The 15,282-nt window shown below is 39.8% G+C and overlaps 2 protein-coding genes across 2 annotated transcripts in view; both read left to right on the top strand.

Annotated features, from left to right (window-relative positions):
• Positions 1 to 1,267: 1,267 nt before the first annotated feature.
• On the top strand, positions 1,268 to 2,290 carry LOC110846247 (DNA-directed RNA polymerase II subunit RPB4). Its single transcript, XM_022092932.2, has 4 exons — positions 1,268 to 1,479; positions 1,566 to 1,746; positions 1,816 to 1,911; positions 2,009 to 2,290. The coding sequence occupies exons 1-4, from the start codon at positions 1,416 to 1,418 to the stop codon at positions 2,088 to 2,090; spliced, it is 423 nt and encodes a 140-aa protein (XP_021948624.1). The 5' UTR covers positions 1,268 to 1,415; the 3' UTR covers positions 2,091 to 2,290.
• Positions 2,291 to 7,636: 5,346 nt separating this feature from the next.
• LOC110847315 (high affinity cGMP-specific 3',5'-cyclic phosphodiesterase 9A-like) overlaps positions 7,637 to 15,282 on the top strand; it is a 40,502-nt gene continuing 32,856 nt past the window's right edge. Inside the window, exon 1 of the mRNA XM_035849035.1 lies at positions 7,637 to 9,231. The gene's annotated coding sequence lies outside the window, so the exon portion shown is untranslated. The remainder of the gene's footprint in view (positions 9,232 to 15,282) is intronic.

Raw genomic sequence — 15,282 nt, 5'->3', positions numbered from 1 at the left:
TCATTAGTTTCCCTTTCATAGGCACCTTAAATGTGTTCGAATAAGGGAGCCAGTCAAGTGGAACTTTACGGCAAGACACCAATAAAACCCGATTTCGCAAATAGGCATCGATTTGTTGGGTTACTTTTGCCCATCTTGAACCGGTCGCAGGCAGATAATCTAGTCCACAAGATGTGTCAAAATGTTGCTCATTTTGACAAAAATGGTATAAAAATTAAAATATATGATTGACCCAGTCGACGGTTACTGAATTAATTTAATTAGTATTCCTTGAATTATCTGAATACATTTAGTAACTGCTCGTGCTTGGTACGAGGAGTTAAAAAACACGGTCATACGCTAAATTCAACAGTCCGGTTTCCAAAAGTTATATGCACATTGTGAGAAATTATTGCAATTTTCAGTCACGCAGGGAAAAATAAATACTACGGCAAACACAAACTTACACGCTTATTTATGTATTTCAAGAATTTACTTATAAAAAATTCAATTCTAACCCACCCAATCTCTTCCGTCTGGTCAATACTTTAAATATTTCCATTGTACTCAAGTTTACTATGCCTCAAATTTTAATGATATATGTACGCAGGGTGGTGTAAAGTTGTGTAAACCGTATTTTTGAATGCATACGAACAACACAATGCCTTTCTGATTGTGCTTTCTGATTGTGCTGATCCCGTTTTAATTACATATTGGAAGAACCATGCATCAGTGTTGACAAGAAACTATCAATACCAGGATCGATAACTAGCAACACAATAACTGTATGCACAAGCATTCTTCCGAATCATTTCCGGGGGTACAAACCGTTGACCGTCGTCCCTGCGGGGTGTCTGCTGAATAATAATAATACACGTCTACGTAGTTGACAAGTAACTCATATTTATTATGCAGTTGTCAAAAATGTACATATGTGATGAACCCAACCCTTGTCTACGACGAATAGCAGGACAACCTCTTCATTGTTTCTCCTACACAAATTATAATACTATATTGTTCATAGCTGCATAGCTTGAACATATTTTAAGAATCTTATTTTAACAATTGGTACGGTGCATATTCATAGGTGAGCAAATAAATCACAAAGGGTCGTTGAAGCTTCCACCATCTCGTACAACAATGGATTAGGCTCTTGCTTCAACGACGAAAGGTTGGACAAAAATCAAAAATATTCTTAACTTGTTGAGACAATAGCGACAAAAATCTCGAATTTTGTTTGAGCTTCCAGTTTGAACTCTGAGAGCCATCTTCGCCACCTTCAACAACTATTGCCATCACCACCGCGCAATTCTTTTCATACTCTCCAAACTCAGAAATTACACTTGCACAATTTTATTCAATTCCAATTTTAAATTTGATAAGCTGGAGGGAAGTTTTTAATTTCTAATCATTAAGTGCTAAAGATCTTAAGGAGAATGGCAGCCAATTTTAATACCGAAACTGTGGAAGAGGATGCGGCGGATTTGTTATTTCCAAAAGGTAATTGCATTCACATGTAAATTTTAGTTTAAAGGTGGATTATTCATGCATTTTGTGACTATTTAAATATAATTCTTGTATTGCAGAATTTGAAAATGCGGAAGCTCTTCTCATCTCTGAAGTAAGTTTGCTGCTGGAACACAGAAGTCAACAGAATGAGAATTCAGAGGATGAGCAGGCTCTGTCCGATGTGTTTCAAAAAACGAGAGAGTATTGTCGCCGATTTGGAAAATTAAAGAACAACGAATCCATCACTCGTGTGCGAGGGTAAGATAACCAGACTGAAATGCAGAGTGATGTTGGATAAACATAATTTGTGAAACTTGTACATTGTAGGCTTTTAATGCAAAAGAAGCTACACAAGTTCGAACTCGTCTCTCTGGCCAATTTATGCCCAGAAACGCCAGAAGAAGCAAAAGCCTTAATTCCAAGGTGAGTCACACATTATGTCGAATAGTTTAGGCATATTTGACATGAAAATTGTTAGTTTTCATTAAACTAAATTTTACTATTTATTTTATATTGACAGTCTGGAAGGTCGATTTGAAGATGACGAGTTGAGAGAAATTTTGGATGATATTCATACAACAATCAGTTTTCAATCCGGTTAATATTTCCTGTAATGTTTATTTAGTTGTATCAAGTAGCGTTGTCATATTATGTTGTGCATTTTCTCCATATGTTTTTTACCTATTGCAATGTTTATATTGGTAACTACATTATTGGTCGGTCAATCCTGTTCCGATCGTTGCGTGTCTTTCTATGATTAAAATTTCCTATTAAAAGTGTAATTATACCTTCAACCTCGCAATCTTGTCAGTTGTCAGAACCTATTTTTGTATTGAGATGGAAGACTGGAATCGCATATATATAGATATTCGCAGCATATCCGCTGAAACCATAATATGAACGATGCGTGTTTTATTTTATTAACGTCATGGAAGGGTTTCCTCATAGCTTGGCAAAATATCACTAAAAGTCCCAGACATGATTTGACAAATTCGACCAAAGATCAAAGTAATCGATACGGGTTCTATTTAGTATCGCAAAAGATAAAATAAAGAAGAATATATATATGACGATGCTCTACTAACTTGGGCAAATAAAATGGGAGAAAGGAGACTTAACAGCAAGCAGTATTTGGATTGGATTAAGGTGAACATAAAGGTAGAGGGGACAACGACTGTTAAAGAGAACAAGGCAGTGCATTCTTCCATCTTTCCCACCCAGCAGGCAGGCCGAATATGCAGGGAGAATTGGAGAGAAGAGAAACTGGAGTTGGGAGAAAGTAAGAGAAAGTGCAAAGGTGATATCCAGTTTCATTGTGCCATCCACTGAACAACTCGTATTTTTTTGCAATTGATGCTCCAACCTTTAAACGTGTACTAATCATAACTAACTACATACATACATATAAATAATCGTCTGACAAGTATTGTGGAGTTCTAAGTATTCTGCATTGATAATATGGGACACCCTATTTATTCCACAAAATCCGGATTACGAATGAACCTTTCTCCTCCATCTATTTTTTTTACAATAGATAAATATTTCCTTCCAGAAGTAGTTTCAGCAAAAAATGATTGCAGCCTTCATGTGGTGACTCTCTTTCTTGTTCCTCGTAAATTTTCCCAAATTCAAAGTGTCCCATTTCCTACTAGTCGATACTCACTCTCTGACTATGGATGGTAGAAAAGTTCTAGTCTTACAGAGTGAAAGCATTGGAGATGATGCATACACAGGTCGCCCGACCTGGTTGGTTCTGGACAATCTGGAGTGAAAGTACAAGGGCCAATTAGCATCGCATGGTGTTGTGTTTCCCATCTATATCGCTACCTTTGCCACTAATAAGTACGTGCACAGGAGCGAGCTGCCTTTCTCATCTATCCATCCATCCATCCGTCGTTCCACCATCATGACGACCTCCTCCACTACAATGCGCATCTCTCTCCATCTCCATCCCATCCACCACCAAAGAAGCTCGAGTCAAGTCATCATTTCACCTTTTCTCTCTTGTCACTCAATGCCTCATCACACTTTCACTTTCATTTCCTGACTCCCTTGTCCCACTTGACCCGAACTGCTCAACAAGGAGGAGGAGGATACGAGAGAGCGAGAGAAAGTCAACTTTCACCTCTCTCCACTCACCCACCTCCATGCATACGCTCGCCTCAACAACAAATCACATTTTGATGGAGCATATAATGATGAAAAGAATAGGTTGCGGATTTAGCCTTAATTCGTTTGGAAAACTTTTCATTCAACCCGTAAAGTACTCAAGGAATGAGAGAGATAAATATGCCTTGTCTCAATTTTTATTAGATTTGGCGGAAACTCGTGCGTGTTGGTATGATTGATTGAATAATGATTTAAATGAGGAGTCTGAAACTTGTAGAAGAAACTGGTAAGTCAACAATTATAACTTTTCGTGTTTTCTCAAGGACGAATATCGGTCGAGAAGAGGAAGAAGTTTGGGAACTCGGGAGAGAAAGCCGGCACGGAGATGATGATGATGAAAGCACCACCACCATCCGTGTGTATCCAGCCCACTTGCTTTGTCAAACCTAGATTGAAGATCCATAATAAAGGTTTCTAACCTTCTCCGTCGTCTCTTTAGGCATGAACCCGTCTCTACTCACGCTCTCAGCAGATCCGCCAAGAAGTGCTCTTCTATACGCAGCCAACTCTTATCTCTCGTTGAATTCATACAAATTTGTATTTATTTAAGAAAAGCAGTCGGTTGTACTCATTTTTCCTAGTTAGCGCTGTCAGTTCGCAAGCATGTACTGGTGCGGAATTTTCATGTCTCACAAAAAGACACACGGTTGCTAGTTTGGGAAGTGGAAAAGGTACGGGAAACGTGGATGAATGCAAGGAAGAAGGAGAAGAAGTCATGTTAATGGGGAATAGATTGTTACCTGGTCGGGTTACCTCTCTCTAAGGGCAGAGCTAAGCAGGGGCTGTGTAGGTGTGTCTGGTGATGCGGAAGGAGTTGGGGAAAGTTGGAGGTTTACTTATTTTATGCCTTGGGATACATTGCTGTGTTCTTTCCCTCTCCCATTTCACTGCCAACATGGTTGATCAACATTATCTTCCTCCACATCCTCCTCCTCCTCACTTTCGCCTCTAAACTCATTTGATTTTATGTTTACAAAACGTATAGCAAAGTAGCAAACAGGTTTCTGGCTGATTTTTTCTTGTCATCCGTTCCTCCTCCGCCAGCAGCTATTTATCTCACACGAGCATTTTCACCTCGACACTTCACATCAACACCGTTGGTGGTAAGAGCAAGTACAAGAGAGTTAAGTGACGACATTTATCGTAGCTCAAATTACGAAGTAGGCATCTCGCCAGTCTTCATGAGGCGAAGTCATGCTGCGCCACAAAATTAAGAAGAACGGAACGTCTCGCAACTTTTAATTGATTTTACGAATAAGCGTTAATTATGGATTGAATGAAAGACTTGCGAAATTGTGCAGTCCCAAATTATTTTAATTACTTGAGCCCGGGTGGTCTTTCCGAATCTTGCAGAGTGTCGAGTATTTATGTAGGATGGATAACATTATGGACGAGTAACTGACGAGTTTGGTATGATTGACTGGAAAATATTTCGTCAAACGAATTTGCTTAGTCTTGATTGGTAATTTGGAGTTTGAATATGTACATAAATGTGTAAACACGTTTTAAAATTGCTGACATTTCCCTCAATCAAGGCAGTTAAATCAAGTTAAGAGTGTCTCGCAAAATTTAATTGACTCTGCTCTTGACACCTGTTCAAGTAATCGTCAAGATGTAGATATAATTTAGACCAAACAATTTTGATAAGTGGGCTGAGATCATGGCTGAATCAACAAAATCGTTTAATCCCAAAATTCAGTTACTCGAACCCGTCAAATGATTAGTTCACATTGATTACTTGATTGAAATTGGACTATTCCTAGCCATAACAGTCAATTGAATGTTGGCTAATGATGATCTTTGACCTTTCCCTTTGATGTTTTCTCATTTTCTCATTGTAATTTAAGCAATAGTTCACTTCATCTCGTTGTTTTCATTCTAACCTAGCAAAACGCAGCGATGAGCATATGAATTTCTGAAGAAAGCAGATTGCATCTGTCCAAATAATACTCTGTTATAAAATTAAAGCACTAGATACGGTTTCAAACTTTGCCTAAGCGAATCTCCTCGTGAACCCACCAACACATTATACCATCCATACCTTCATCATATGCATATTAGTGCATGAGAATTGAGAGCAAATCCAATCTAATTTCTGCTGAATAGGATTGACGAGTGGTAGGAATGATGAGTTTGCAACTTATTGACCAACATGGGAACCGAGAAGAGGAAATTATTCCTTGATTTGAAACTTTCTCATTTCATCAAGAAATAAATTCGAATTAGGAAAAGTCAGTCTCAATAGTAAATTTGCATTTTATTCCACTCCGTGCTTCCGTTTAATAAAATAATTTGTTTTACATTGCGTTTTACATCAAGTCTTCGTGTTCCAGACACTGTTCGTTGCATGTAATGAATATGCAAATTTGTAACATTGTTTCATCCATCCAAATCAACTCTACGTTAGTCGGCGGGATAGAAACTCTCAATGCATGCACTATTTATGAGCAATTTCTCAACGCTTTGTTCCTTGGCCATATTCTTTGTCCAAGTTAAGCTGTATTTCCTGCTGAAGGCTGAAATACCTATAAAAAAGCGGCTGTTAATTGGATGAATGCACGACCTCGGATGACACAAACTGTTGCCCCGCCCATCAACTACGGATGTTCCGATTTGCAGGAGTCATATTGAGTGCGTTACTTCCTTGTTTAAAGGCCTAGATTTTTGTTGTGTGCAAAACCTGTGGCCTCCGTCAGGGAACCTTAATAAACAATTCGCTGTGTATTCTGTGTGTCCTCCGGCGAATCCAAACTGGAGCTGTCTGCAAAGTATGAACCCCCAACCAAATGACAGGAGAGAGTTGTTTTCCAGGTGAAAGTAATGAAAACAGAGCGGTTGGCTGGTGGACTCATCGAAACTCTCTCCCTGAGAGACAGACCGTAAACTTGCATAAAATCCAGGTCTGTGTGAATATCCAGTGAAAAGTTGAATGTTGACTCGGATGCTCGTTTTGGTTTTCATCCTATTTCAACTCAGCCTAGACCTGTCTGGGCGAGTTCTTTATCTCACTTTACTGACTTTAACCACTGTTTAGGCTACATTCCCAGTCTCGGTTTACATTTGCATCATATAATCATCAACTTATGGCTAGAAACTGCCAACAACCTCAAGAGATGGTAAATCTTAAAATATACATACATACAAAAGCGCAAGGAGTGATTGACTGTAGAGTTACACACAAATCTGATTGCACCCAAAACGAGTCATCCAACTCGAGGAATAATTAATACACAGTCACGGGCATAGTAATCACTCGAACCAAACGAAATAATCGACATATAATCGTAAAACTCGCACGCAACCCTTCGTTTGATTGGACACGTAGTGACAATGTGATACGTATCAGTCTTGCCACACGTTCCAGGTCCATCCATTTCACCGAAGCAAGTGGCCCACTCGCCGCCAAAAGTGAAAGTGAAGCAAGGAAACTGAAAGAAGATGACGGATTGCATTTATGTAGATATGGGCGTCATGCACATTAGCAATAAAATGTGAAAGTATCAGGTAGTCGTACGGAGGGTCATGCGGTGGACGGGGAATGAATACAAGCGAAAGGAGTTGAATTCCACCCAACACAAAGCACATGCACATGGACGTGGGCTGTGTGGTGGTTGAGTAGTAAGTAGTGGAACGAGACAGGGAGAGAAAGAGGCAATGTTTCAGCCTGACACACACACTTTTTGGGAAGGTGATGGTGGCTGGCTACTGGAGGAGTAATGGAACACAGAGAGAGCACAATGGGATGAAAGGACTAAGGGAGAGGAAGGTGATGGTGGTTGGGCAATGGCGAGAGAGAGAGAGACACTGCGAGCTGGTGCGTTGGTTGGTGGGTGGGTTTGGGTTGGCTGGGGCGAAAGTGGAGAAAGCACGGGGAGTAGTGGGAGAGAGTTGCAGGAGAAAAGCTCTCTTTTGCTGCTGCTGCTGGCTTTGACTTGGACGACTCACATTTCCCACATAGATGCACATTGATTTTCTCCCTTGGTCTTTTAGTCCGAGCCGGAGTCTCGAATTGTCAGGGGTTCGTGCCAATCTCTCTCCGCACTTCTCCTCCCGTCGGTAAAATACATATAACACAACAAACGAACCAACTATCAAAAACATTAAATCACTTCATATCAATCCTTATCATCAGCCAATCCGTCATCATTTCAACAAAACACACAATTTATTTTCTAATCTGCAGCAAGACACGTTCACATTGCATCAGGGTCTCATCACTAGTTTTGAACTCGTCTCACTCGCGAAATAAATATCTCAAACGCATCCCAGAACAATCGCAATTGCCCCCAAATTCAGTGAGTTTGTTTGAAGAATTGGGGACTAGAGGACTTGAAAGTAGAGTCGAATTTGATCAGTGTCTCATGTCCATGTGATACCTCCTGATTCATGAGCAGACTCTTTGTTCTTTATGAAGGAGCAGTGGAATCTTTCTGTCAGAGCACAGCACTTACGACAGCTACGACAACAACAAATGAAATATTGACGAAAACAGAAGCGACACAAAGGCTCGTCCCCAAAGACGGCGTACCTCGCCTTGTCTGGAGAAAGTAAGGAAAGTGACAGTGGTGCAGGCAGCAGAGAGGAGAAAAGTTAATAGGTTTTTAAACCTGGAGGAGAGGGTCGGCACTGAAGTAGCACTGCGTGTAAGACTCAATCAAGACATTTAGTGTGTTTAGCAGCAGGCATACCCACATCATTTCCTCAAAGATTGGACGAGAAAGAAATTTCTCTCTCCACACACTCACTCACTCACTCAAACTAACTAACTAACAGCTATTGGAGTAATAAGGAAAGAAGGTGAAGAAGCACTTTGCCGTATGAATACGACGAGGACGTGCGTGACCCACAGCGACTTGTGCTAATCCATATGCCTCGATCTTTTCCCCTGGCTCATGTTTCCCTCTACAATATTGTTCTCAAGAAAAGGACCAAGAATTACGAATTACTTACTGTGCAACGTAGATCAAATAGCAAGGTAGCTACTGCAGCTGTGTGTCATATTAGTTATTAATATACGGAGACTGAAAAAAAAACTGGAGAAAGACTCAGAAGAAGAAACCTGATACAACTAGCGACCACCATTCTCAGATGGATGACTAGAGAAATTCCTCTACTTCTTCGAGTTGCCTCTCCCAAAACTTTTGCATGGTTGTTGGCACTGTAGTCGTTGGGAGCTGAACGGAGGGATGACTAATTTCTTATTGGACATCTTTGACAGAACATGCCACGGAAGGCTGAAGACCGTTTTTTTACGTTATTATCTGTATTATTATTAGAGTCGGATGGAACAGCAATTGAAGAATTGCGTGAAAATGATGATTAGGAGTCCATTCTTCTTGTAGGTGGGAATCAATCCATTTATTATTGTTAGGAGCTCATCGTCTCCACCTTCTCGCTCATGCACTTTCCCTCCCTTTCCTCCGACTGTGCTTCTTCCCTACGCCGTACTATTACATTTATGCAATCATTAGAAGTGGACGCAATGTGGATAAAAAACGAGTGTTCACCCAAGTAAACGGCTCCTCGGTGAAAATACAAGTCGCTGCTGACTGTTCATGGACAGGGTAAAAGTTGGTAAGCATTTAAATTTCATCTTTCAATCCCATACCTTCACGTCACGGGCGGCATAATGTCTTGTGTTGGTGGCAATTAAGTTTAGCGTACAAATACACTTGTTTTGCGGCACAAATGCGGCTCATAAATATTTCTCATGTAGCACCACCACTCGACATAGTTGCAGTATGTAGACGAGGAGTAGATAACCTTTGTACGTACAATCAACAACTCCATCATTGGACTTTGTCTTGTGATGCTTTTAATATCAAGGAAAAATAAAAAGTATGTGGCAACCAAGAAATATATTTTCTCGAGAAACAATTTGACATGTATAATGCCCTTCATGTCATACCTCCCGTCGCCTTTGGCCATCTCGTCGAGGAGTAAGAAACACAACGAAGAAAAGCGAAACGTCGTAGATTTGCCTTATGATATTTGACCCATCTTCTGCACGGAGGACATGATGACACCGTCACTGACCTGGTTCTGTACAGTTTCTCATCTTGAACGACGTTGAATAAGGAGCTCTCAGATTATATTCCGTGAAAAATTCAGGGCAATGAATATGAATGGCAAGCCATAGAGAGCGGATAGAGAGAGAGAGAGCGAGGAAAATGGGTTCTGATTTGCCCGAGGAGAAAGAAGATGAGGAGAAATAATAATAATAAAATAGTAAACCACTGTTGAGAGCACAAAGGCGGAGGGAGAAATATTTATTTTTCTGAGACTTTCACTCTCGGATTTCCTCACTCGCCGTGCTCCCACTCACTCACTCACTGATCGTGATGAAAGTCGGGAGTTAGTTGTGCGAACTCGGCTGCAATGTGATGCATTATTATTATTGGTATTAGAAGGAGGGTCATAATGACGATGAGAATTCTAGAATTATCTTCACTTCGTACTCTGCCTGATGCCACTGCAAATATCGGTGTGCACAAGTCTGAGGGGAGGGTATAAACTAATATGAAAGCCATGCAAGAGGTGCTCTTTATAGTGCGGTCGGACAACTGGAACATAAAACTTGAATGTGGTTGTTGGTATTTGGAATGCAGAAAAGCCCTCCTTTCAAAGTGCCCATCACATAAACAAACACTTGAATTCAATTGAAGTCCTGCTGCTCCTGTATTTTCATTAAATTAATCTGTGTACAACGGCAGCAGGCTGAGCGGGTGAAGAATGACGGAAGAATAGAGGAATGAGTCGCGTTTTCCTATCAATACTCGTCTCGTATGGAATGAACTTGTCCTCAGCAATAATACGACTGATGCTGTCATAATAGAAATTCCTCATGTGCTGGCTCTGATTAAATAAGTGCCCACTAGACGTCCACACGTTCCAATAGCGGAGCAGATAAATAACAAATTATTATTTCACACTCTGCCATTGTCATTTATTATTAGGGAGAACACAGCATTACGAGATCCGTGTAAATATGCGGAGACTATTGACTGTGTGAGCTTGTTAATTTCTCATGACTTGAGTTATAATTGAGTATGTAGACAGTGCAAAGAAGAACTTCGCGAAAGGCTTTCACCAGAGGAGCTGAATTGTAGCAAAAGCATGTATGGGGATACATTGCATGGGGATATTGACCAAGGTAAGTTGGAATTATTGCATAGAACACACGACATGTGCCGTCCATGTGGGAAGTGGGCACCAATACAAACCACGATGCCAGTCACTCCGCAACGAGAAGAACAAGCAAGCAAACAGAGCGGAGCCAAGGAACATAAGACAACTAGCAGAATTTGATTTCGAGTAACCCACCGGATGTCTTGGACTCGAATCCGCACTAGAATCTGAGTTCCTGATTACACAATACAAAACCAGTCCAAATAATCCTACAAAGCTACACAAAATGGGAAACCACTTGAGCAGTGTAGTTAGTGGTGGTACGACGGAGAATTTAATGTAGACGTCGAATGACGGGGAAAAGAGGGCTCGATCTTGTAGACAATTATACCTTGAGTCATACTCCTCCACATTTCTGATGATGATACAATAGGCAGGCTCCCTCCCTCCCTCCTTCCTTCCTTCATGTGCCCAAGATTAAACTCCAATACTCTTTTTGTTGCGGTTTGGTGGTTGCTGTTTGCTGTCTCAATTTTCAAAGAGCATGTTTAGAAACGACGATAATCCCCGACAGAACTGTATTATGAAACATATTAAACTGTTGAAAGACTTTATTTTGATGTACAGTTTTAAGGTTCTGTTTCCTGGTCAAAGTAAATTTCCTCGCTGATTCATCGCCTTTCTTCTACATAATTGCAATAGACCAGGCTCAAAGAGAATATATAGAGATACAAACGAGTAGATTATTTTTCATTCTAACCAACGGCACAGAATTTAAATTTATCCATGCATAGCACATACATTTCGGAATCTGCAGCATAATGGGAAAACGCACGAAAGTCGTCCATTTAGAACTGGCACGTTGTTTTTAGCATAGCATGCAGCTATTTATGTGTGTATAAGGCTAACAGTAATCTAATTTAACCTTGTTCGTTAGTTTGGGACGCAAAATTGAATATTATGAGTATCATGAGTAAATTCAAGTGCGTTTCACTAGTGGAGTTTCCATATTCGGCATCTCTTATAAAATAGTAAAGGATGCAAAACCTATGATCCTCTTGAGCAAACCTACAAAACATTATCTTCCAAGAGAAGAGGGAAAGTGAAAGCTGAAAGCATACTTGATTCGATATATTCCTAAATATGTTAAGGAAAATGAAATTTAGGAAAAGTGCTACATTATTTTATTTAGGAGGTAGGCGAAGAGTCTCCCCCACAACAATGAACTGAAGAAATAGATATCATGAACTAGCGGAAGTGAAATGTTGAAAATTCTACATTAAACATAATGCTACAAGTAAAATATTGAGAACGTAAGGTCAGTCGTATGAAATGGAATATATTTTCTACTCGTCCTTACAGATATGTACGAATGATTTGGTAATACACAATAAAATTCGACATGTTTTACCTTTGACCTAATGCATTGTCGAAGACACCATTGGTCAAAATAACCTAACTGTTGATAAACCCTGCAAACTTTTATTAATTTGACTCAGTATTACCTCTTTGTCATTCAAAGTGTTACGAGTCTTATCTGGGATGGTGACCGTTTGACCTAAAAGGTCGGCTAGCGAACTTTCCCCTACAGTAAGAAATTAGATATGTTTTCATAGATATCCGAAAACAATTTTTAAAAGTTTATGCATTTGAGTGTCGATAGGCGGAAGGTCAGACAGACAAAATGTTCAAATTAACTAGCATCAGTTGCTTCCGCTACTTAATAACAACATCGTGAAAGCAGATGGATATGGATATGGATACGCATATACGTATATACGAGGGCTGGGGACACAAAGTAGCATTCTGTTTACAGATCTATTGTAGTATTTACTTAACCAACCAATAAGTGTAACTGCACTTGGTGTATCTATTCATCTCTTGCGGTGGTTATAATATTCTTGTGCATTGGGTTGATCCAACTTTCTCCTAAGCACTGCTACATATAATGTTGCTTCTATTAAATCCATCGGAAATCGATGAATATTCTTAGTGCGTATATATCCATACAGAGAGAGTGGCCTACATAGTTATTCCCTTAATTCAACTACTCGTCCCCGGTCACTACTACATACAATATTGACAATATGTATAGGTGAAAATCCAATCAAATACTACTTGATAAGGCTCCTGCATTTCAATGTAACATTTGTGTAATTTGGGTTAATTACCTTGCATGCATTACCAAAGAGCTTAATGAATACGAACAAATGGTTTGATTATTGTACCGCACGTAATCTAAATCTATGTCACTGAGATTTCCAAATAATAGCGAATGAGCCCACAAATTAAATTGAAATGGCACATCCTTCACATTAAAAGTGTGTCCCTTTCACACAATCTCCGCGGATTCTGAGATTTGTAACAAATAGTAATTTGTGTTGCAATGTCCAACAACATTCTATTGTACCTACAAGTACATACATAATTATGCACGTTGTAGTCAGTCACCCAGTTACAATAATACACATTCTGAGGACACACAATTAATCATGTTTGTTGGAACATTGGTACAAAGAGGAGAATTGCTGTGGTGTCCTGGATGGAGTTGAAGTAAAAATCAGTTGAATTTATTTGATGAGGTTGTTGCTGGAAGGATGAGAAGAAAGATAGAGTCCTTGTGAAGAAATATCACATACAATGTTCTAGTTTGGTAAATGCAGGCCGGAAGTGATAGCGATATTGCCGTGGATAAGCAGCTTAGCAGAGCAATTACTATTGTGAATGCCGTTGGAGGATTTTGTCCCCTTTCTGTTTGATGAAATAGACTCCATTGAACTTTCACTCTATAGCTATGTATGTACGTAATAACGTACATATTTATATGCGTTCGGTTCACATATCATATCACAGACCAAAGAGCAGTTCACAAAATGCTGGGGGCGTCTCGCAGGATAAAAAACATTAAAATCATGAAAACTTCATGGAACTGGAGACGCTTAAGGCGGATAGGATCTGTAAAAAGGTGATGAGAGCAGAATTCAATTTCATCCCATTTTAGAGACAACGGATGGGGTGAGGGGAACAAGAGATTCACATCCTCAGACTTTGTTATCTGGATATTTTACATGCTGGTGACAATTTTCTAGCTTTCAAATGTTGTCGAGTTTTGTTAGCATTTCATTTCCTGTCACTTCTCCATAATACCGAAATTCAACGGAATTTTATTCATTCTTCGACAATAATAGTAATCTCCATACAAAATTGGGCTGGTTGCTGCAAAGTAATGCAGGACAAACTCTTTTACATTCACTTGCTTTACCCCGTTGTTGTCAATGGGTGGGACTGACTACATATGTACACGAGGTGGTTCCTATGAGTAAATTAAAGTCTGCACACCTTTGACCTCAATTTGCAACTGAAGCTCTGAAATTCCTGTGCAGGAAGGATGTAAGCCTTGCCAATAATGCCGGATGATTTCCAGAGCGGCGGAATTATGAATGATTAATAGCTCCGAAGTTGAATGGCAGATCTTAACTCTTACTACGCGCACTGAACTGAAGCCGTAATTTCACTACGACACAAACGAGCAATGATGAAAAGAAATGAGTAAAGAAATTTGGAATGCACACGTAGGTTCGTTTAAGACTTAAATATTTATATGTATAGCTCGACCGAGTTCTAATTTCCATTCGGTTGGAAATTTATGATTTTAAACAGAAAAATGACTGAAACGTTGGTTCGAGATATGAGTTCAAAGTTATGAGAATATTTTCATGATTGAGAATATTCTTACGAGCTGTACCACATCTGAGCCATTTCGGAGTAAAAACTAAGTACCCATAATGCAAGAGAATGACCTTCAACCGTCCAAAAACCGCTAAAAGAGTTTCCCCAAATAGCAGTTATGAAAGCACCAATTCCAAGTTGTTAACGGTGTTGAAGGTGTCCGGAATTTAAGGTAGATTTTTTAAATATGTAGAATGTGCATTTTTATAAATTACAATCTCATGCAAAATAAGGCACCAATTGAACATCACTTGCACATAGTGATGTGTATAAATGTAACACTGAATAATTCACGCCACCAAAGGTCCCTCCGTTACCGGGGAATACTTTGTTGGTCATGTGCATAGTCCTGATTGCGGCTAGCTAGCTATGTCTGTAGGTCTGTTGAGCTTAAGTAGAGTCTTGAAGACTTTGGCACTGAGGGATCAGCAGGGAATGATTGTAATTAAAAGGAATAGAATGCTGGGTCCACGGGTGGCCACGTGAGTGTCTCTTCATGAGAGCTAAACACGCTTCTTTGGTTTAACATTTTTCAGGGTGAGCCGTATGCACCATTATTTCATTAGTCCTGCTGAGAGTTGAGAGCTTTCTCTGCTACCCCATTCCGCTCGCAGATTCCAGTCGCATTAGTTCCAGACTCTGCTGAGGGCGAAGGGTGAGTGAAAAAGTAAAACAAGTGACATTATTATCATTGTCCTCGAGCTACGCAGATCTTACCAGATTAAGCCAACAACTATATCGCTCTCTCCATCAAACAAGTGTGAGTTT

The sequence above is a fragment of the Folsomia candida genome, unplaced genomic scaffold, assembly GCF_002217175.1.
Source record: "Folsomia candida strain VU population unplaced genomic scaffold, ASM221717v1 Fcan01_Sc003, whole genome shotgun sequence".
NCBI classification, from domain to species: Eukaryota; Metazoa; Arthropoda; class Collembola; order Entomobryomorpha; family Isotomidae; genus Folsomia; species Folsomia candida.
This window is presented reverse-complemented; position numbering and strand designations above follow the sequence as displayed.